This window comes from Plecotus auritus (assembly GCF_963455305.1).
Source record: "Plecotus auritus genome assembly, chromosome: 13".
NCBI lineage: Eukaryota > Metazoa > Chordata > Mammalia > Chiroptera > Vespertilionidae > Plecotus > Plecotus auritus.
This window is the reverse complement of record NC_137779.1, coordinates 3,527,292-3,550,316: the sequence shown is the minus strand read 5'-3', so window position 1 is coordinate 3,550,316 and position 23,025 is coordinate 3,527,292. Positions and strand designations below refer to the sequence as shown.

Below are 23,025 nucleotides of genomic sequence, written 5' to 3'. Positions count from 1 at the left end.
CTCTGTGACCTGGTCCCAGGGTCTACATTATTATTTCAAGGGAACGGTACAGTAGGTCATGGCCACGGAGCTGACGCCCCTCCTGTTCTCCTTCTGTCAGGTGTATGGCATCTTCTATGCCACGTCCTTCCTTGACCTCTATCGGAACCCGAAGAGCTTGACGACTTCGCTTCACAACAAGACAGTCATTGTCGGGAGGGACGAGCAGTACTTGTTTCTGGTGAGTGTCCTGTGCCAGAACGTCCAGGGGAGTTTCTCTGTAAGGGATGGTTTAATTCCCAGGCTCCAAGCTCAGACCAGGCCTGGGGCACTGAGGTGAGGTCCAGGGCCCAGGTGTGACCTCAGGGGGATTGGCCTCTTGGGCACATGAGTTGAGCTCATGATGGAGCCACAGGAGGACTGAGCACTCGTCAAGCAGCCACAGCAACTGATGAAACCCTTTGCCGCATTCTCCTTATAGGAATTTAGCCTACGTGCTTTTCCACACGTGCCATGCTGTTAGCCTGCATGCTCTTCCACGCGTGCCATGCTGTTAGCCTACATGCTCTTCCACGCGTGCCATGCTGTTAGCCTACATGCTCTTCCACGCGTGCCATGCTCTTAGCCACATGCTCTTCCACGCGTGCCATGCTGTTAGCCTACATGCTCTTCCACGCGTGCCATGCTGTTAGCCTACGTGCTCTTCCACGCGTGCCATGCTCTTAGCCCACGTGCTCTTCCACGCGTGCCATGCTCTTAGCCACATGCTCTTCCACGCGTGCCATGCTGTTAGCCTACGTGCTCTTCCACGCGTGCCATGCTGTTAGCCTACGTGCTCTTCCACGCGTGCCATGCTCTTAGCCTACGTGCTCTTCCACGCGTGCCATGCTGTTAGTCCACGTGCTCTTCCACACGTGCCATGCTCTTAGCCTACGTGCTCTTCCACGCGTGCCATGCTGTTAGTCCACGTGCTCTTCCACGCGTGCCATGCTGTTAGTCCACGTGCTTTTCCACACGTGCCATGCTCTTAGCCCACATGCTCTTCCACGCGTGCCATGCTCTTAGCCCACATGCTCTTCCACGCGTGCCATGCTCTTAGCCCACATGCTCTTCCACGCGTGCCATGCTCTTAGCCCACATGCTCTTCCACACGTGCCATGCTGTTAGCCCACATGCTCTTCCACGCGTGCCATGCTCTTAGCCCACATGCTCTTCCACGCGTGCCATGCTCTTAGCCTACGTGCTCTTCCACGCGTGCCATGCTGTTAGCCTACATGCTCTTCCACGCGTGCCATGCTGTTAGCCCACGTGCTCTTCCACGCGTGCCATGCTCTTAGCCCACGTGCTCTTCCACACGTGCCATGCTCTTAGCCCACGTGCTCTTCCACGCGTGCCATGCTCTTAGCCCACGTGCTCTTCCACACGTGCCATGCTCTTAGCCCACGTGCTCTTCCACACGTGCCATGCTCTTAGCCTACGTGCTCTTCCACACGTGCCATGCTCTTAGCCCACGTGCTCTTCCACGCGTGCCATGCTCTTAGCCCACGTGCTCTTCCACACGTGCCATGCTCTTAGCCCACGTGCTCTTCCACGCGTGCCATGCTCTTAGCCTACGTGCTCTTCCACGCGTGCCATGCTCTTAGCCTACATGCACTTTCCATGCTCTTAGCCTACATGCTCTTCCACGCGTGCCATGCTCTTAGCCTACATGCACTTTCCATGCTCTTAGCCTACATGCTCTTTCACGCGTGCCATGCTCTTAGCCTACATGCTCTTCCACGCGTGCCATGCTCTTAGCCTACATGCTTTTATACGTGTGCCAAGATATATGGAAAAGATGTGTAATATACTATTGCTTGTGATAGCAAAGTATTTGAAACAAATGTCTACAAGGAAAGGCTGTCTTATTAAGTGAAAGATGCCAAGAACATGTAAAAATATTTTTAGAAAAGTTGGTTACGTATACACACATGCATAGAAGTATGTATCTATGCACACACCAATATCTGTACTTCTATGAGCATATATCTGTACACACATACATAAGACGTTTCTGGAAGGAAGTACACAAGCTGCTACCAGTGGTACCTCTGAGGAAATAAAGCAGACATTCAGGGTACGTGGGAAATGGGTTCACATTGTCTATCTTTCTGTGAAATTGCACTTTGATTGTGCACGTGTGTCACTGTTTCGTTGGGAAATGAGTTGATGGCGATGGCTGAGAGCACGTGGTGTTTGCTGCAGGTCCGTGTGGTGGTGCCTTACCAAGGGCCGTCCTCGGACTCTGTGGTGGTGCGGATGATCCCGGACAGCAGGCTCCCGCCCCGCCACCTGCACACGGTGCGCACGGACAAGACCTCCGCCGTGATGAAGTGGGAGTCCCCTTACGACGCCCCTGACCAGGACTTGGTGAGTGCGAGCGGCTGGAGCCCTGGCTGTTCCGAGTGGGGTGTGGGGGCAGGGGTGAGGGCGAGGAGCTGTCCTGGGCAGGCACCCTAGGCCTCCGTTCTGTCTCACCAAGGATGGGGGTTGTTATGGGTGCCTCTGCTTAGTTGTCACCTCCCCTCCTTGCCAGCTGAGATCCTGGCTTACCCTCCCTTTTCTGCCTTCTCACATCTCCTCCCCTGGCCTTCCAACGTGGGCTGGCAAACAGAGGCCTGCAGGCCAGGCCAGGGTCACCTGGTTTTGAAAACAGTGTGATTAGAACCAAAGCAGTCCATCGTCTGCACGTGACCTCGGCTGCTATTGCGCTGCGCATTGCGGAGTTGAGCCTGTGGCCCTGACCGTCTGCCTTCCCAGCCCGCTGTTTCCTCACCGGGCCCACATCCACGTTTGCTGTCCCTGATCTAAACGGAGAGGCATCGGATCTCGAAAGCCTCCTGTTTCCTCCTGCCCGCTGCCTTCACCTCCATGCCCTGCCCTGCCCCGCCCCGGTCCAGGGGATTTAAAGTGCGGTTGCTAAGACTCTTCTTCCTGAGGAGTGAGCTCATGGCCTGTCGCTTTGCTGTGCCCTGTCCCGGCCGTGCGAGAAGCAGCCTGAGACAGGAAAGCTTCCTGTCCTTCGCCGCTTCCCCTCAGCGCCTCCCATGAGCATCCTGGGCGATGCCAGAGGTGGGGACGCAGAAGTCCCGCACTGGCCTGGGCTCGCCTTGCCTGTGCCTCCACCTGCTGCCGCCACAGTGCACACGGCTTCCCCTCAAACTGCTTTTTGAAAAAATATGTGTTTTTTTTTATTATTTCAGAGAGAGACAGAAACATCAACGATGAGAATCACTGATTGGCTGCCTCCTTCACACCCCCTTCTGGGGATCAAGCCCACAACTCGGGCATGTGCCCTTGACCTGAATTGACTCTGGGACCTTTCAGTCTGCAGGCCAATGCTCTATCCACTGAGCCAAGCCGGCTAGGGCTAGAATTGCTTTTGGGATTGAAGTGTAATTTTGTGCACAATCCTGGGATGGAATACTTGTTGTGAGATTGGGTCTAGCCACCAACAGGTTCCCAAAGAGCAGCGTCAGACTTTGGGGCTCACAGTGTTGTTGCTGAGGGTCACAGCCACTGATACGGTGTGTCACCCCGGGGAAATGCCACATTTCTACCTACCTTCCCTTGTCTAGTTGTATGCAATTGCAGTCAAAGATCTAATAAGAAAGAGCGACAGGAGCTACAAGGTGAAATCCCGGAACAGCACTGTGGAGTACACCCTGAACAAATTGGAGCCCGGGGGGAAATACCATGTCGTCGTCCAGCTGGGGAACATGAGCAAAGATGCCAGTATGAAAGTCAGCACAGGTGAGCAGGGCAGAGGCCCCCTGCACGGGGTCGCGTGCTGCTGGCGCTTCTGAGGGGCTGACAGACTCTGCCCACGGGGTCCACGCGGGCCAGCAGCGCGAGGCCTCGCCGGCTGCAGCGAGACAGCCGGGCGCTGTGAGCTGGGAGCAGCCGTCCACTCCATATTCTCTGTCTCTGTCTCTCTCTGTGAATCTGTGCTGCTGGTGTTGACGCTTCTAGGGAAATAGAGGGGAAATGCCCAAGACAGTTGGGAAATAAAATGGAGCATTCGCCACTAAAGCCAGGCATCGCTGGGGGGCCTGGATGAAGCCACCTGGTCCTGGTGGCAGTGTGACGTGTAGAAATGGAGGGAGCCTAGCGCTGGGCAGCCAACAAGGGGGCCTTCCTGCCAGTGGTGCTGCTCTGCGGTCAGGTCCCGTCCGAAAGCAGGGCAGAGCGGGGTCCCTGGCCGCGGGCCGCGGTGGCACTGAAGGCCGCGGAGCAGGGGCCTGGCCTCGCTCGTCTGGACGGAGGGAGCGCCCTAGCCCTCGCTGGGCTCGGCTCCCCTCTGGCTCAGGACCAAGGAGAGCAGGAGGGTGGGCCAACGGGAGCCCAGGTCGGCCATCCCACTCCTCCCTCCGGCCTGCCTGCGTGGCTCTGGCTCCTGGGGCGGGAGGGCCTCTGTGCTAGACACTGGCCACGTTTCTTGGCTGAAAGAGATGCCAGCTCAAGAGTGTCTGCCATGTGCTGGCTATGCACTAAGCGCACGTGTTTTATTTCCTCCTTAAACTGATCAGTCCTTCAAGGTGGGCGTGCTTCAATCTCCGTTTGACATGAGAAAACGGCACCTCAGACGATGGCCACTAACTGCAACCTGTTTCATCGTTTTTTCAGTTCCGTTGTCAGCCCCTGATGCCTTAAAAATCATCACAGAAAATGACCACATCCTTCTGTTTTGGAAAAGTCTAGCTCTGAAGGAAAAGTATTTTCAGGAGAGCAGGGTGAGTTCGCCTCCTCAGTGACGGACGGTGGGCTGAGAGGCTGTGCTGGCGAGCTGTTCCCAGCAGGCAGCGGCGCGAGGGAAGCAACGGGGCAGGGCGTGGACGTGGGGCTGGGACCGCTTCTGTGGGCTGCTACCTAGTGAAGTGCTGACACTGCCCTTTGAGGATGAGCGTCTTTGCGCTGGGCCCTTCCCAGCCTGCTGCCCTACTGGGCTTCCTGGCACGGGGCCCCTCCCCACAGTCCGTGGCGGGCGGGGCTGCACCCAGCATTGGGTCCAAGCTGCTCCCCACCTGGCATCTCAGCAGCTTCCTCCAGCGAAGGTCAGGGTAGCAGAGGCACCTGAAGGTAGTCTGTCAGCATAAGAGAAACACTCGGTTTGTCTCGTTGGAGACCAGTTACTCTGCTCCAGCAGGCGAGAACAGGGAGCCGTGTTGGGGCCCGAGGTGGGCAGGCCATCGGCGGCAGAGCCTGAGCGTCGCAGACGAACGCCTGGGCGGCCTGGCGGCCAGTGGGCCGGAGTCCCAGGTTTTGGGTAGGCACGGTGTCACGGCAGCAGCAAATCTAAATTACAGCTGGCATAGTCTCACCGCTCCCACCGTCACGCTATGAATGGCTAGTCTGCATACATGTAAAGAACGCTCTCAAAGCAACTGCAGCAGAAATACCCTGATGTTGAAAAAGGTACCGGAAGTGAAGTAAGAAGTCCCCGCAGCAGGCTAAGCACATGAAAAAAGGTTCAGCTTCACCAGTGACCTAAGCAACAGCGCGGGGGAGGAGCTCCCCGCGGGTGACGGGGAGGTGAGCACCTGGAAGTGAGTCGGTTCAGCCTTCTGGGGTCACAGGTATCAAAGCATTAAGTGTTCACCCTGTGACCCAGCAGTTCCTTCCTTTTCCTCTGCAGGAGGGAACCTTTTTCTGCCCAGGGCCATTTGGATATTTATGACATCACTCGCAGGCCACACAACATTATCAACTTAAAAATTAGCCTGCTATATATATTTTTACATTATATTTTTATGATTTTAGAGAGGAAGGGAGAGGGAGAGAGAGATGGAAACAGCAGTGGTGAGAGAGAATCATTGATCGGCTGCCTCTTGCATACGCCCCTGCCCACCACACACACACACACACACACACACACACACACACACACACCCCTGCCCACCACACACACACACACACACACACTCACACTCATTGGGGATCAAGCCCTCAACGTGGGCTTGTGCCCTGACCAGGAATCAAATGTGACGTCCTGGTTCACAGGTCTATGCTCAACCACTGAGCCACGCTGGCTGTTTGGTCAAACATTTAATTAACACACCCCTCTGCCTTGGCAGGGCCAGACCAAGTGACTTCGCTGGCCCTGTGCGGGCGGGACAGTGCCCACCTCTGCTCTAAGGAAACGGAAGCGTTCACACGCGAGGCCGCAGGGCAGTTCTGTTGATGAGCCAGGAGACACCTGCGCACCCACAGGAGGCTGCACAACGGGTTGTGGGTGGCGGATGCTGACGTTAACTTCTGTCCTTTACACCGTGTGGCCCCCCCACGGGCTGTGCCCGGCCCCACGTTAGGATGTGAGGGACGCCGGGGCATGAAGACTGGCCTTAGGGGCTTGGTTGGCAGCGGCTGTCATCGGGCCCTTCCTGGTGGCAGGAGCCCGGCTTCTCGGTTGGGGCTGCAGCTCAGCCGCCCAGCCCGGTGGCTCTGGCCCGAGCCTTGCACGTCCTCCCGCCCCTGACGTGGAGCTCCCCGAGTAGACAGGTCAGGGACCAGGAGACTCGGAGGGTGCAGTGGGCCCATATGTGTTTGTTTTGGAGCCCCGGCACGTGGGCCAGAGCCGTCCCAGTTGGGATGTTTGCAGCACAGGGGTCAGCCCGTGTCAGTCCCAGCTTGCTTATTTCATCCGCCTGCAGAGCCTGCAAGGGCAAGGCCGGCCCGATCCGGCCGGGGAGGGACCGCGGGAGGGCTCCAGGGCATGTCCAGCCCGTCTCCATCGGGACTGCCTGGCTCAGGGGGCTCTGCCGGAGCCTTGGTGTGGCCAGGGTGCCTGTGACGTGGCTGCGGTCGGGCCGCACTGAGGGTATTTGTGATGCTTGGGATGGGAAGTGCCTGTTCCTGGGTCCAGGATCCCGGAGGTGACGCAGAAAGCTCTCGGATACCCAGGCGCTCCGACACCTGTGAGCGCGGCGGGCGGGCGGGCGCAGCCTTCCTCGGCCCCTGACCGCTGTCTCGGTCCCCAGGGCTATGAGATACATGCATTCGACAACTCCCTGAACACCACGGCTTACCTCGGGAACACGACCGACACTTTCTTCAAAGTCTCCAACCTGAAGCTGGGCCACAATTACACATTCACCGTGCGAGCCAGCTGCCTCCTGGGCAGCCAGCTGTGCGGGGAGCCGGCCACGCTGCTCTTGGACGACTTGGGGTCAGGTCAGTCTGCTTCGAGTTCGCCGCGGTTCCGGGAAATGCACTAAGCACGTAGCATGCCGATGAAAAGAGCTTTTCTAAAACACTAATCCTCTCAGCTCAAAAGAAAATCAACGAACTGCCCATTTAACCGGCACTGACTTGTCCATACGCACCCTGAGCAGGCGAGGCGTGGGAGCGGCAGGTGTAAGCGACCACATGCTGAGCGTCGCCCAGGGGTGCTTTAAGAGGAGGCTCTATCTGGGGGACAGTGGGTTAGTAACAGCGCTTTTGAGCCTGGCATTTCCTCCCGTTTAAGGGAGACCAATCAGCAACTTGGAAGCAGACGTGGGGACACTGTTGTGAGGACCCTGCCGCTGCCTGTGAACCCTGGTTTGCCCTCTCAGTCTGCACCCTGCCCTTTGCTCTCTGCCCTTGGCTGTGCTGGAGGCAGGAGCCCCCTTATCCTGCCCCTTCCACCTGCTGCCCCCCTGGACTGCCCCAGCCGTGAGCCACCCCCTCATAGCCACCTCACAGTGGGGTTAGGTTGCCACCCATGATATACGTTCCTTTTGTTTGTTTGTGTGCTAAGTCAACAGTGAAAGAAATTAAAGACACAGATCCTGAATGGTTAGATTTGACTGAAGACCCTGCCCCAGGCCTGTCTCTGAGAGACCCTGTTGGGGAATCCCTGGGCAGCTGCCGGTTTCTGCCTGAGGCCAAGGCCTCCCCTGCTCCCCAGCCGAGCAGGTCCCAGGTCCCACAGCCTGCCGGCTCAGACGCACTGAGGTCTCTGAGAGGAAAGGGCTGCCCTTCTCCGGGGGCCTGGCCCTCACCCCGCAGCGGGTGGCTTTGCTCCACAGCAGCCTCCCAGCCTTCTGCAGCTCGCGGCGCCCACGAGCCAGAGACTGCAGTTCTGTAGCACACCAGAAAGTGGTATACTTTTGCCTATTGGACCAAAAAACCCCCAAAAAGTATAATTTTGATTTGTTCACACCAGATGGTGGTGGTTGTGCTGGCTGTTGCCATTTTTTTTTTTTAATTTTTTTTTTGGCAATCTAAGGGAGCAGGGTCTGCGCCCGACGGCATGGCCAGGGGGTGCATGTTGTGAACGTTCTCAGGGCACAGTGGCCGGAGATCGCTGCCCCAGAGCCCGTGACGCCGGCGTGAAGCTGGTGTGTGTTGAAGGCGATGGGAAGGGGCTCGTGGTCAGGCAGACACTTACGTGGCTTTGGCGAGAGCTTTAAACATGTGACGTCACAGAAAGCCTCTCACCCTCCCGGCTGAAGGAACCCCGTCAGCTCCCTGAGCTCATGAGGCCGTGCTGCAGGAAGCAGTGCCGTTGTGTCGCTCCCCGGAGCCTCGGGGAGTGCAGATGGGGATCTGGTGCGAGGCAGGGTCGTAACCGCAGCCCCGCTCACTGGCACTAAGCACATGGCTCCCACACACGGTCTGATGCCATGGCCTCCTCTGCGAATGCCCCTGGGTTAGCAGTAGCTAAGGAAACCAGTGTGGGTGCCCAGCAAAGGTCTCCCTTCAGAGAGATGACCCAAATAACCCACAAGGTGTGGTTAGGAGTCTCGTGTAATTACCGTGTTTGCATGCACAGGGCTGTGGTCTGTCAGCTCAGGCAGGGAGCCGGGGCCGCGCTGCACCGTGTGTGGGAGCCTGGCCCGCGGCAGGCGGTCTGAGCGGGCGTGGCAGGCCCCCGTGTTCTGCGTGGGGGCGCTGAGGGCTGCCTGCTCTGGCTCCGGCTCCGGCCCTCACCTGGGAGGCTGACGACTGCCTTGCAGGTGGGGACGCGTCAGCACTTCAGGCTGCCAGGGCTCCGGACGTGGCGGCCGTGGTGGTGCCCATCCTGTTCCTGGTCCTGCTGAGCCTGGGGGTCGGCTTCGCCGTCCTGTATGCCAAGCACCGGCGGCTGCAGGGCAGCTTCACCGCCTTCGCCAACAGCCACTACAGCTCCCGGCTGGGCGCGGCCGTCTTCTCCTCGGGCGACGACCTGGGTACGTGGTCCTTCCCCCCTCCTCCCGGGCAGGCCAGACCCCAGCGGGGCCGTGGTTAAGAAGCACCTACCTCAGCCCATCCTCCGACTCTAGAGACGCGGTGTTTACAGGGACCCAGCGCCTTGGGTTAAACCCGTGAGCGCTTGCTCCTGGGAAAGCGCCAGGCCCTCTCGTGCTGGCACTGGCTGGGCGCGGCCCTGGGGAAGCGCTGCTGGGAGCTGCCTTCGCAGGAAGCAGGGACTGCCAGGCTCTCAGTCCCAGCCCCTCATCCTGAGGCCAGAGGTTGGAGGTCTCCCACGCCCAGTCAAGATAAAGAGTCATGCTTTCGCCCTGGCCGGTTTGGCTCCGTGGATAGAGCACCGGCCTGCGGACTGAAGGGTCCTGGGTTCGATTCCGGTCAAGGGCACGGACCCCCGTTACAGGCTCCTCCCCGGCAGGGCCCTGGTCAGAGCACGTGCAGGAGGCAACCAATCGATGTTTCTCTCACATGGATGTTTCTCTCTGTCTTGACTTTTTTCCACTCTCCCTAAAATTCAGTGGGAAATATCCTTGGGTGAGGGTTAAAAGAAGAAAAAAGCCATGCTTCTCTCTTGCTGTTTCCCTTTCTGATTGTTAGTGGAGCCTCGCTGGGCAGTCCTCTATGTACTGACAGCCTGTAGCGGGGGAACGAGGAATATCCCGTTTATAAATGGCACACACTCACCACACCAAATGCTAAGCAAGCTGGTAGGCCACTGACTGTAACGAAGTGGGTGGGTGTGTGGGGGGACCTTCCCCCAACTTGGGCCTCTCCGGACTCTGGTTGCGGAAGCTGAGTGTGCACAGGCGTTGTTTTCTGTGCATGAGTTCTGGTTTGTCTGTAAAGACACTGATGTGCTCCCATCCCCCATCATTGCTCTTCCTCTGCCGGCCCGCCGTGAGGCCTTGGGCGCCCCTGTGGCAGGAGGAGTCAGCCACTGCGGTGCTGCGTCCGGGGGTAGGGGCAGGGAATGCACTGGGCAGCCCCACAGGGTCACACCTGGGTCCTGGGAGGGCGTTCGGCTGGGAAGCTGTCCTCCAAACACTCAGGCCTCACCTCCCTCCCTAAAGCCGAGGGCTGGGAGGAGAGCCCGTGCAGTCGGCTCACTGTGCTGACAGGCCGTGGGTAACTCCACGGGGGGCCAAACCGCAGGGACCGGTGCGTAGGGAGTAAGACGCTCCTTCCCAAGAGATGGCTACTCACCTGGTTCGGCTCAAGCTGCTCTGAGCACGAGCTTGGCCACCTGCTGATGGGGAGGTGTCTCGCATCAGAGCACGCTGGGCTGGGCTTCAGCGCTGGTGGCTGTGCCCGGGGCTGGGGCTTGTGATAGTGGGGGCGGGCGGGGGGCAGGGCACGAGGGGATGGAGGGGCACGGTGGCAGGAGGCTGGACGGATGCAGTGCGCGCGACTCACCACTGCCTGTTCTGCTTTAGGGGAGGATGATGAAGACACTCCGATGATAACTGGATTTTCCGACGACGTCCCCATGGTGATAGCCTGAAAGAGCGCCCTTCCTCGCGAGAAACCAAATGGTGTAAATATTTTATCTGATAAAGAGAGTTGATGGTTTATTTTAAAAGATGCACTTTGAGTTGCAATATGTTATTTTTCTATGGGCCAAAAACAAACACACTGAAAAAGAGAGAAAGGAATGAATGAACTCTGTGGTAATCACCTGTGAATGCCAAACCGGCTTGGCTCTAGCCACCGGACGGCTTTGACCGGTGTTAGCGTCAGCTCGCCGGGCTCGGCTGCGGGCGTGCTTTTCGGTCTGTGAGAGAATCTTGGCTGAGTAAATCGCCGATCTTTTATTTTTCTAAGAACATAATGCATTTAATAAACATGTCAGGAGAGTGGCGGGTGGAGTCCCTCCTCCCGGAAAGGAAGCTCCGATTTTGAGTTTTGTTTGGGTTTAGCGTGTGCACGTGTTTGGTGGGAAGATCCTGTTAGGTCTGTCTGTGAGTTCACTGGGCCTCTGCACGGGGCGAGGCGCGAGGGCCCCGACACCACGGCGAGGAGCCCAGTGCGAGGGCCGGAGCAGAGCCCAGATGTGTGCCCTGCGCACAAGAGGCCAGCGGGCGCCTGAGGCCTCGCCCCTCCCGCCTCGAGCAGCAGCGCCGGGTGAGGAGCCGACCAGCTGCACCGCCTCGCTCCACTCCGTGCAGGTCTGGCTGCCAGAGCCGCTGGCGGCGAGGACACTGCGTGGGACGCACGGCTGGGTCATCGCTGCAGAAGCCGCTCCGCGGGGGAGAGCACGGCTCCATGCGAATCCTCGGTGTTTGTTTTCACATGTCGCTGAAGCGTCTCAAATGTAGTTCTGTGTGTGGGGCCGCTCACTGCCCTCCAGGGTTTATACTGATCTATGCAGTCCTTTTGAACTGGGCCAGTGCCTTCTCTTCCTTTTCTCCACCTTCCCTGCCGTGTCTGCCGGTTTGGAGGGGATTAGAGACCTGCACTGCCCCTGTGAAGTGCCCGCTGTGTTCTTCCTCTAGGTGCCACCCCGTATCCAGATCGTGGCCGCTCGGAAGGTGTGTGGGCCATTGCGGACGGGCCACCACTAGCTGGGATGTTGTGGGGACTCACTCCTGCTGCGGGAGCCCCCACAGACCGCCCTCCGCCCAGGGGCCCTCGTACCCCAGCTCCATCACCACCTCTTCTCAGTGCAGCGCACGCTTTCCCTCGCGTGTTGCTTTCTTTTAACCAAACAGCATCCCTGGGTTACAACATAGATTCCTTCGATTAGGAATTGTTTGGAACACAAAGAGCAAGTGAAATTGTAGTTTACAAATACACAGGGTGGGGCAAAAGTAGGTTGACAGTTGTTCCTCTGGGAAACTACGGTAATTAAGTAATAGCAGAGAGCGAGCTGTACCCGCACAGCTGCGGCCTGCCCTCGCCCGCTCCGGGTGTACGTTCTGGACGAGGAAAGTTGCCGTTGCAGACGCTCGTTCTGGCACGTGGGAAAGGCTCGTCTCCTAACGAGTGTGGTGAGGAGGCGCCTCCTCGCCTGTTTTCTCTCCCGTCTCTTTCCTTTGTTATTTCTTTAAAGACTGGCGTTTCTCTCTTTTCCTGAACTTAATCCTGAAGTTGTTCAGAACTGCAAGCCCCAGCCCCCCCGCCCCTTTAATCCCGATGAGTAGCGGCAAGGTCAGCCGGCGTGGACACGCCCGTGCAGCTGAGCTGGTTCCAGCTGCTGCGAAGGGCTCTGCGACTTAGTGGTCCCGCAGGCCGGCCTTTATCTGGCTCCAGGGCGCCTGAGGGGCTGAGGACCCCGTCTGCTGACCAGCCTCGGGGAGCCTGCCTCCCAGCCCTCTGTGCTGGGGAGCAGAAGGCCACTGGCTGTCGGAGGAAAGCAGCCGTGAGGCCGGACTGTTTCATGCAGAGCGCGGAGCTGAGTTCCTGTAGACGAGCTTGCCGGGGCAGCCACGTGCCACGTGTCTATTCTCATGAGCATTTGAAGGGTGCACTTTTCCTTCCTCTGCACAGCTTTCGGGGTGCGGGGACATGTGCTGTCTGTAGAGCCAGGGGCGGAGTGAGTGGGAGACGAAAGCAAAAGCTGTGGGTGCCTTGGACGGGGCCAGGCAACTGTCTGCACTGGACCAGTCGGAGCCCTAGCTGTCTGTGACCTCGTTGGAGACGCCACCTGAAGGTTCGCCATGAAGGGAAGAGGGTTATTCTCCCAGGGCCTCAGAACTTTCTAGAAGTGCACTGTGAACTGCGAAGGACTGCTAGCGCTGCTGGCACTCGGCCGGCAGTGAGTGTGTGCTCCTTCCTCTGGACGCCGACTGCCTGCGGTGGATTGCGTGCTCTGGACCTTCGAGACCTGGGCTCATGCAGACACCTGAGCGTCGGGCTCCAGAGTCCTGGCGGGAGCCACGCTGTGCGGCCTGCTTCCAGGCTGCGGGAGCGCAGGGACCGCTGGCTGCCCCGGCCAGCCGAGGGCACGACCCGCTGCGTGGAAACGTCTGCCTTGGGAAGAAGTTTCTGGGCTTCTGTCTGGGTGGTATTGCGAGGGGCGCTTGGGGGCAGATGGGGCACACGACCACGTGCTCCTTCATTGGGGTGCTCCCCAGGTTAGGCTTCACCTGGCTTGGGAGGGTCTGGGGCGAGTGACGGGTGCGGGCCCTCATCCCCAGGAGACAGCACCGCTTCCTTCCCATCGCGGCCTCTGGGCGGGGCCAGCCTGCCAGGGGTCTTTCTCCCTTCTGCAGGGGGTGCGAGGTCCTTGAGAGAGAGCCAAGGTCACGTGAGCAAACGAATGCCACCTCCACATGGTGTCAGGCACCCGCTCGACGAGGCAGGGTCTCCCCTTGGACTGGGGGGCGTGCTGCCTCAGGGCGTGTCTGTGATAAGCAGTGTGTTCAGCTCCCATAGGAGACTTTCTGTGCCAGGCTGGCCGCTGGGTGTGAGGACGGGGGCGGCTTTGCAGAAGGCTGAGGGGAAGAGGCTGTGGTGTGGTTTGCACTGATCCTGAGCAGCCGTGTTGTGGACTAGATCAGCAGCTCACGTGGAGTCAGGCTGTGCCCAAGGTGGGCCCTGTGCTTATAGCCCCTGCCGTTTCCATTTAAAGACTCCTGTTACGAATTAGGAACTTTAGGCAAAATCAAAAGTCTTTGTAGCAAAATAAAGGTCTATTCTGCTCTTCAAGTGAAATGCTGTGCGCTTGTTTCCAAAGTGAAGAGGCATTTATGATTTCAGCTGCCTTGATAAGTTTCCAAATCACTGATGTATGCTGAAGGTTTTACTATATTGTTGCACAGTTTTAAGATACTTTTTGTCTCAATATCAACTTTTTTCAATGAATAAAAATTGAACTGGTTCACGAAAACGCCTGTTTGAAAATATCCGCTGCCAGTGACCGGAGCTGTTCTGAGTGCAATAGCGATGCTAGGCTGTCCCCGCCACCGCTCGCTGGTCTGTTTCAGGATGTTCATTTCATAGGTGAGGCATCGCTAACCTGTGGCTGGCCAGCCGGTCTCGGGTGGCGGCTCCATGAAGAGTGCGTGCCTCTGGGGGCTGAGGGACGGGAGAGGCTGGGGCTGTGGAGTGACGACGTGTGTGGGGAGGGTCCCTCTGAGCTGTGGTTCCATTTGCTAAGAAAGAGGCATTGAGAAGGCAGTTTTCACACCTAGAGAAGGAGGGAGAGGGAGTGAGTGAGGAGCCGCGTGTCCAGGAGGCGCTCGGGAGGGGGGCCAGGCGGGGAGGTCCCAAGAGCGCGCACTGGCCTCTGCTCGCCAGCGGTTGATCAATTGATCGATCAGCAAATGAACCTGCGAGTCAGGGTGGCTAGTGTGGGCCTAGGGGCAGGGCAGGTGCTTCTGACTTCACAGACTCCGTGTGCTGCTGGCGTGTGAGTGTTGAGCCCAAATGAAACTGCAGTGTCATCATCCTGTTCCTAGACGAGGAAAGGGGCTCAGAGAGGTACAGGACTTCTTAAAGGGACATCAGAGAGCGAATAGCAAAACCAGCCTTCAGTGACGGGAGCTCGACCCCGGCCTCCTGCCCATCAGTGTCCGAGCGAACGAGCACTCCACCCGGCGCCTGTGCGCAGAGAAGCCCGGGGGCACCTCCCGCCCTGGGAAGCCGCCTGGCCGCGGCCCACCCTGAGGTCTAGGCTGGATGACTGTAGACACGTGATGGTTGTTGGGTCCGAGCCCCTCTGCTGGGACGGGACCTCTTTGGATGCGGGATTGGGAGGAGCCGAGGGTACTTAGGGTGTGCTTTATTGCCGACCAAGACGGCCATTGAAACAGGAGCCGCTGCCAACACAACCGCCCCGACCGGCTGTTCAGCCTCAGACGAGAGAGGCTTCTTGCCAGATGGCATCGGTGGTACCTGAGACACAGGTGGCCTGCGCAGCGTGCACAGGACAAGTGCCGTGTCAGTCCCTTGGCACGTGGGCCTTCCACATCCCGCGTGCTCGGGGCAGGGTCCCCGCAGCCGTGAATCCGTCTTGTGGGTAAGCGCACCTTCACCAGGCTTGTGAGGCTGACGTGGCAGAACAGTGAGGCCTGCTGTGGCCTCAAACCTAGCGTGGGAGCACGGCCAGAGCACCGGGCCCTGAGGGGACCTCTGCCCTGGAAGCAGTCACCGCCGGAAGCAGCGTGGGGAGCACGGATGCAGAATAGAGGCCGTGGAGGGGTCCAGGCGAGAACAGTGACCACCCAGGGAGAGCGTGAACGAGCGAATGATTGACACTCCGCTACAGAAATGATTCGCTCCATGGAAACTTAGTGTTGGAAACCCCCCGGCTACAAACTCCCTGCATCCACTTTTATTTAAGAAGTCCTCAAAAAATTAAATGTGGAACTGCCATTTGACCCAGCGATCCCACTTCTAGGAGCATATCCTGAGACACCAATCAGAAAGAATGTACGCCCCCCTGTGTTCATAGCAGCACAACTTACAATAGCTGAGATCTGGAAACAGCTGACGTGCCCATCAGCAGGTGAGTGGATAAAAAGCTGTGGTACATTTACACCATGGAATACTAGGCTGCTGTAAAGAAAAAGACCCTCTTACCCTTTGAGACAGCATGGAGGGACCTGGAGAGTATCATGCTAAGTGAAATAAGTAAGTCAGAGAAAGACAAGTATCACATGATCTCACTCATATTTGGAATCTAACAAAATAAACTGATGAATGGAGTGGATCCAGAGACATGGAGGCATGGAATAGAGTGCAGAATCTCAGCGGGAAGGCGGGGGAGGGAGGTTCAGTGGGGAAGTAATCTACCAAGGACCTTGTATGCATATATGCATGGCCCCTGGACACAGACAATGGGGCAGTGAGGGCCTGGGGTGGGGGTGGGGGGTTGGAAAGGGTCAATGGGGGGGAAGGGGACATATGTAACACTTTAAACAATAAAAATTAAAAATAAAATAATTGTGTTTCACAGAAACCTCCCGTAGCCAAGTCCGCATTTGGACTGGGTTAAGTAAGGTCCTCCCGGCCGAGAGCCATGCAGCTGCACCATCATTCTCCCTCCTCCGTGCTGATTTTAAAGTTTTAAAATCTTGGAGGGCACCTCAGTGTAGCCCCCAATTTTCAAAAGTATATTTTTATTTATATCAGAGAAGAAGGGAGAGAGAGAGAGAGAGAGAAACATCAATGATGAGAGAGAATCATTGATCAGCTGCTTCCTACATGCCTCCCAACTGGGGACCGAGCCCGCAACCTGGCAGGTGCTCTTGATCGGAAATGAACCCGGGACCCTTCAGTCTGCAGGCCGATGCTCTGTCCATTGAGCCAAACTGGCTAGGGCTGTAGCCCCAAATTTTGACTATATCTGTCAGCTGTGAGTATCTGGGTCCCCAGCCCATAGCAAATTAAAATATAGAAAGAGACGGCTACAGACAGACACCCTGGTAATAAAAGTTATAATTAAACTATCAGAACGCCTTTACTGGAGAGAAAGGGACTCCGCAAACAGCTGGTTGGGACCATGGAGCCTAGGCCCTTGGGGACGAGTCCCAGCCATTGAGGAGCCACTTGACAGGAACGGTCCTTCCATGGAGCCTCTGCGAGGCGCTGTGATGAGCTCGTCCGGACGTGTTTATTGGGAGAGTGATCTGTGACTTGGATGTTAACTTTTCTTTTAAAAGATGAGGAAAACGAATCTTAAGAGAGGGTGGGGAACCTCTCCAGGATCGCACATGTAATTGAGAGTCAAAATGCAGCCTAGATTTATCTCATTAAGTTTGTGTTCCTGTTCACCTCTTGGTGCCATGTTAGCGGTCTGTAATAGTGATACTGTCTGCTTAGGGAAATCAAGGACACGATGATACGTTTTTTAAAGTTCTTATCTGTGTAGTTGGTGTAAACATTGGATTCAGGTGTGCAACATAGTCATTCCACGTGTGCATTTCTCGCAGTGTGGCTGCCACACTCAGTGTGGTGACCGTCTGTCCCCGTACAAACTGATCACACTGCCATCACTCCGTCCCCTGATCCCCTCATCCCCCCATCACTCCGTCCCCTGATCCCCTCATCCCCCCATCACTCCGTCCCCTGACGCCCCTCATCCCCCCATCACTCCGTCCCCTGATCCCCTCATCCCCCATCACTCCGTCCCCTGACTCCCCTCATCTCCCATCACTCCATCCCCTGACACCCCTCATCCCCCCATCACTCCGTCCCCTGACACCCCTCATCCCCCCATCACTCCGTCCCCTGATCCCCTCATCCCCCCATCACTCCATCCCCTGACACCCCTCATCCCCCCATCATCCGTCCCCTGACACCCCTCATCCCCCCATCACTCCGTCCCCTGATCCCCTAATCCCCCATCACTCCATCCCCTGACACCCCTCATCCCCCCATCATCCGTCCCCTGACACCCATCATCCCCCCATCACTCCGTCCCCTGATCCCCTAATCCCCCATCACACCATCCCCTGACACCCCTCATCCCCCCATCATCCGTCCCCTGACACCCATCATCCCCCCATCATCCGTCCCCTGACACCCTTCATCCCCCATCACTCCGTCCCCTGACTCCCCTCATCTCCCATCACTCCGTCCCCTGACACCCCTCATCCCCCCATCACTCCGTACCCTGACACCCCTCATCCCCCATCACTCTGTACCCTGACACCCCTCATCCCCCATCACTCCATCCCCTGATCCCCTCATCCCCCCATCACTCCATCCCCTGATCCCCTCATCCCCCCATCACTCTGTCCCCTGACGCCCCTCATCCCCCCATCACTCCGTCCCCTGATCCCTCATCCCCCCATCACTCCATCCCCTGATCCCCTCATCCCCCATCACTCCATCCCCTGATCCCCTCATCCCCCCATCACTCCATCCCCTGATCCCCTCATCCCCCCATCACTCTGTCCCCTGACGCCCCTCATCCCCCCATCACTCCGTCCCCTGATCCCTCATCCCCCCATCACTCCATCCCCTGATCCCCTCATCCCCCATCACTCCATCCCCTGATCCCCTCATCCCCCCATCACTCTGTCCCCTGATCCCCTCATCCCCCATCACTCCATCTCCTGACGCCCCTTATCCCCCATCACTCCATCTCCTGATGCCCCTCATCCCCCATCACTCCATCCCCTGACTCCCCTCATCCCCCATTACTCCATGCCCTGATCCCCTGACCCCCCATCACTCCATCCCCTGATCCCCTCATCCCCCATCACTCCGTCCCCTGATCCCCTCATCCCCCCATCACTCCGTCCCCTGACTCCCCTCATCCTCCATCACTCCGTCCCCTGACTCCCCTCATCCTCCATCACTCTATCCCCTGACTCCCCTCATCCCCCCATCACTCCATCCCCTCATCCCCTCATCCCCCATCACTCCATTCCCTGACGCCCCTGATCCCCCATCACTCCATCCCCTGACTCCCCTCATCCCCCATCACTCCGTCCCCTGATCCCCTCATCCCCCCATCACTCCATCCCCTGACGCCCCTCATCCCCCCATCACTCCATCCCCTGCCCCTCATCCCCCCATCACTCCATCCCCTGATCCCCTCATCCCCCATAACTCCATCCCCTGACGCCCCTCATCCCCCCATCACTCCATCCCCTGACTCCCCTCATCCCCCATTACTCCATGCCCTGATCCCCTGACCCCCCATCACTCCATCCCCTGATCCCCTCATCCCCCATCACTCCGTCCCCTGATCCCCTCATCCCCCCATCACTCCGTCCCCTGACTCCCCTCATCCTCCATCACTCCGTCCCCTGACTCCCCTCATCCTCCATCACTCTATCCCCTGACTCCCCTCATCCCCCCATCACTCCATCCCCTCATCCCCTCATCCCCCATCACTCCATTCCCTGACGCCCCTGATCCCCCATCACTCCATCCCCTGACTCCCCTCATCCCCCATCACTCCGTCCCCTGATCCCCTCATCCCCCCATCACTCCATCCCCTGACGCCCCTCATCCCCCCATCACTCCATCCCCTGCCCCTCATCCCCCCATCACTCCATCCCCTGATCCCCTCATCCCCCATAACTCCATCCCCTGACGCCCCTCATCCCCCCATCACTCCATCCCCTGACGCCCCTCATCCCCCCATCACTCCATCCCCTGACGCCACTCCCCTCCTCTTCCCCCGCCCCCCAGCAGCCGCCATTTGGTCTCTGTTTCTGTGAGTCGGGTTCTATTCCGTTTGTTTTGTTTCTCTGAATTCCATATATAAGGGAAACCTAGGTATTTGTCTCTGGCTTGTTTCACTCAGTATAATACCCTCAAGGTCCATCCATGTGTTGCAAGATTTCATTCTTTTTATGGGTAATAGTCCATTTGTGTGTGTGTGTGTGTGTGTGTGTGTGTATCACATCTTCTCTATCCACTCATCTATCAGTGGACAAGTAGGTTGCCTCCATGTGTTGGCTGTTGTAAATAATGTTGCAGTGAACATAGGGATGCATATATCTTTTTTAAAATATATTTTTATTGATTTCAGAGAGGAAGGGAGAGAGAGAGAGAGATGGAAACATCAGTGATGAGAATCATTGATCAGCTGTCTCCTGCACGCCCCTTACTGGGGGTCGAGCCTGCAACCCGGGCATGTGCTCTTGACCGGAATCAAATCCAGGACCCTCTATCCACTGAGCCAAAGGGGCTAGGGCCATATATCTTTTCGAAGTGTTTTTGTTTTCTTCAGATAAATTTTCAGAAGTGGAATTGCTGGGTGAGACGGTAGATTATGTGTTGGTTTTTGAGGCATCTCCACACTGTTCCCACAGAGGCTGCCCAGCCTGCAGCGCCACCAGCAGTGCACAGGGTGCCCTTTCTGTCCTCCTCACCGCACTTGTTTGTTGACTTTCTGATCACAGCCATTCTGCCTGGTGAGAGGTGGTATCTCATTGTGGTGTTGATTTGCATTTCTAAAGGGTTTCCACCAGATGGATTGAAATTGACATTTGGAGACAGAAAGAAGCATCCTTCACTTGAACACAGCCTTCCCTACCAACTAGAGCAGCGAGCGTCTGCCATTATTCATTTATCTCTTCCATTGACGTTGACTTCCAGGACCGTTTGGTGTTGGCTTCATGTGCACAGCACAGTGGTGAGACAGTCACATGCCTTCCAAGGCGCTCTCCCGATTCCCCTGCCCGCCGGGTGCCATGCACAGTTATTGCAGTATTACTGACCGGACTCCCTGTGCTGTACTTACGTGCCCCTGACTCTTCTGTAACTACCAGTTTGTACTTCCTGACCCCTTCATCTTTTTCACCCGGTCCCCCCTTTCTTGCAACCATCAGTCCACTCCCTGTGTCCTTGAGTCTGTTTCTATTGTGTTTGCCTATTTTGTTAGTGAAACCTTTTTAAAAAATCTTTATTGTTGAAAGTATTATATAGGTTCTCCTTTTTCCCCCATAAACCTCTTCCCTAGTCCACTCCTGTCCCCGCCCCCAGGCCTTCACCACCCCATTGTCTGTGTCCACGGGTTATGCATATATGCGTACACGTTCATTGGTTGATCTCTTTGCACCCACCCTCCCCTGCCTTCCCTCTGAGGTTCAACAATCTGTTCATGCTTCTGTGACTCTGGGTCTGTTTTTGATCATCAGTTTATTTGGTTCATTAGATTCCACATATGAGTGAGATCATGTGATACCTTTCTCTGACTGGCCTATTTCACTCAGCATAATGCTCTCCAGGTCCATCCATGCTGTTGCAAATGGTAAGAGTCCTTTCTCTTTTACAGCAGCGTAGTATTCCATTGTGTACATGTACCATAGTTTTTTTTACCCACTCATCTGCTGATGGGCAGTGAAACCTTTTTTTTAATTGGAAAGTGTTTTGTAAACAATTCAGTGATTGAAAACATGGAGATTCTTTTGCTCTGTGACAACCAGGTTAGTTTTTATCAAAATCCTTTGCATCTGGGAGAAGAATGTTCAGCACACACCCTGTTCACCTCAGCTTTGTTCACCGAGGGGCACACCTTCACAGCGTGTTCTCTTGGGGCCATAGGTTGGCTTGCATGGACCTGGGGTCCCAGCACGAGGAGCTGGCTGCCGTTCTTTTCATCCAGTCCTAACTGCTTTGATGCCAGTGCCCACTAATTTTTAAGGTTATGTGTAGGGTAATTTGAGCTGCAACAATTTACAGAGGAACAATGATGCTAAAATGCTAATGTTATCATTGTAATGTCACAACCCTATTTAATGTCAGAATGACAACTGGTAATGTTTGGGAATATTTGTATGAAAACAATGATATTTCATACTTAAAACTCAGCATCAGCAAACTTTAAGGAAGAAAAAGAGGCTTGAATTTATTTTATTTTATGAAAAAAATGTTTTATTAATCCTCACCTGAGGATATTTTTTTCCCTTGATTTTTAGAGAGAGTGGAAAGGAGAGGGAGAAACATCACATAGATTGCCTCCAGCACACGGCCTCTGCAGCCAAGGTACGTGTCCTCGACCAGAATGGAACCCTGGGCCCTTCAGTCCGTGGGCAGCCTCTATCCACTGAACCCACCCGCCAGGGCCAGAGGCCGAGTTTAAACGTAACCCAGCATTTCATGAAGCGTGCCCTCTGGCTCTCAGCTCCTCTCACGCCCTAAAAGCCTCTGAGAGGGTTGGTCCCATAATGCAACTTCCTTTCACTCTCTCTATAGCAGGGGCAGAACCTGCTAGTTGCCCAGGGACTCCTCAGCCCTACCTGGTGCAGAGCTGTCTGACTGTGTGCGTGCACGTGTTGTATGGAGTTCTTCATCGGAAGCAGAGGAACAACACAAAACATCCAGCTCCGGACTTTCTAAGGACCCCTTATTTCAGACCCCAGACATCTCCAGAGGAGGACATTTTGTCCACATCCAGGTGTTTGAGACCCTGAACACAGTGCTTCCAAAAGGGGCTCACAAACGTTTGAGCAGGGGTAGTAGGTGGCACTGAGTGTAAAAGCAAGTGTGTCACCTCTGCATGCCGGGAATCGTTCTGCGGGTTTCTCAAGAATTAGCTCATGGAAGCCTCACAACAATTCTTTAAGGAGAATATTCTTCTTCTCATGCTTCAGATAAGGAAATGAACACACAGGAAGGTCAAGAAATGTACCCAAAATCACAACAACTAGTAAGAGTCAGCCCTGAGATTTGAATCCAAGTAACGTGGCTCCATAGTCTGTGATTCGGATTATTTCACACAGTTAATCCAATGGATAGTCGTATATGGGTGTATGCATTTGGAATTAATTTACCTTTTCAGACACCTTTGTTTATTATAAAAGGAACTGGGGTTCACTATAGAAATTTTGGGAGGAGAAAAGCACCAACAAGAAAATGGAATGTTCCGGTAATCCCAGGATAACCACGCTAGCAATGGCATGTGCCCGTTCATCAATTTATTCTCTGTGAGCGGCTGCATCTGGTTGCAGTTCTGTTGTCCTGAATATACCCGAGTTCATGTGGGGAGCTGACCAAACCTCTGCTACTTCCGTTGGATCCTGGTTCTAGCCACAAAGGCTAACCTGAACTCAGGTCTCGGAGCAGAGCGGTAGTCTCTTCCTCTTTGTCCCTGTAAGCAGCTGGCTCTAGATTTACTCTGAGCACCAGCTGCACGCCCACCTGTCACCACAGTCATCACTAAGGAATGCACAGTGGGACTTCCTTGCTTTCTCTGGCTCACTTAGGTTTCCCTATTTAGTGTTTTGCTGCTTAGAATATGGGAGGAACAACTATCGATGCATCCCACCAGAAAAGAAGACAACATACAAGTGGGCATAAGAGTATAAGGCAGATGCAGAAGCAGAAGACGGGCTGCAAATATGTTGTCACATGAAGCATGTTGGTATGGTAACAACCTGACTAGCCAAGAAGGATGGGTCTGAACTCCTAAGGAACAGGGTGCGGGGCGGG

At 56.0% G+C, this 23,025-nt stretch overlaps 1 protein-coding gene across 2 annotated transcripts in view; it reads left to right on the top strand.

The window, feature by feature from the left end:
- Nucleotides 1–14,013, top strand: part of SORL1 (sortilin related receptor 1) — a 165,537-nt gene extending 151,524 nt beyond the window's left edge. The window contains exons 42-49 of one of the 2 annotated variants that reach the window (XM_080649599.1): nucleotides 101–220; nucleotides 2,224–2,388; nucleotides 3,597–3,771; nucleotides 4,645–4,751; nucleotides 6,996–7,188; nucleotides 8,958–9,170; nucleotides 10,623–10,723; nucleotides 11,682–14,013. In XM_080649599.1, the coding sequence (XP_080505725.1) occupies nucleotides 101–220; nucleotides 2,224–2,388; nucleotides 3,597–3,771; nucleotides 4,645–4,751; nucleotides 6,996–7,188; nucleotides 8,958–9,170; nucleotides 10,623–10,690 (1,041 nt within the window). In that variant the 3' untranslated portion in view covers nucleotides 10,691–10,723; nucleotides 11,682–14,013. Of the gene's footprint in view, nucleotides 1–100; nucleotides 221–2,223; nucleotides 2,389–3,596; nucleotides 3,772–4,644; nucleotides 4,752–6,995; nucleotides 7,189–8,957; nucleotides 9,171–10,622 lie in introns of both variants that reach the window. The other variant, XM_080649598.1, reaches the window with a different exon arrangement.
- The last annotated feature ends 9,012 nt before the right edge of the window (nucleotides 14,014–23,025 follow it).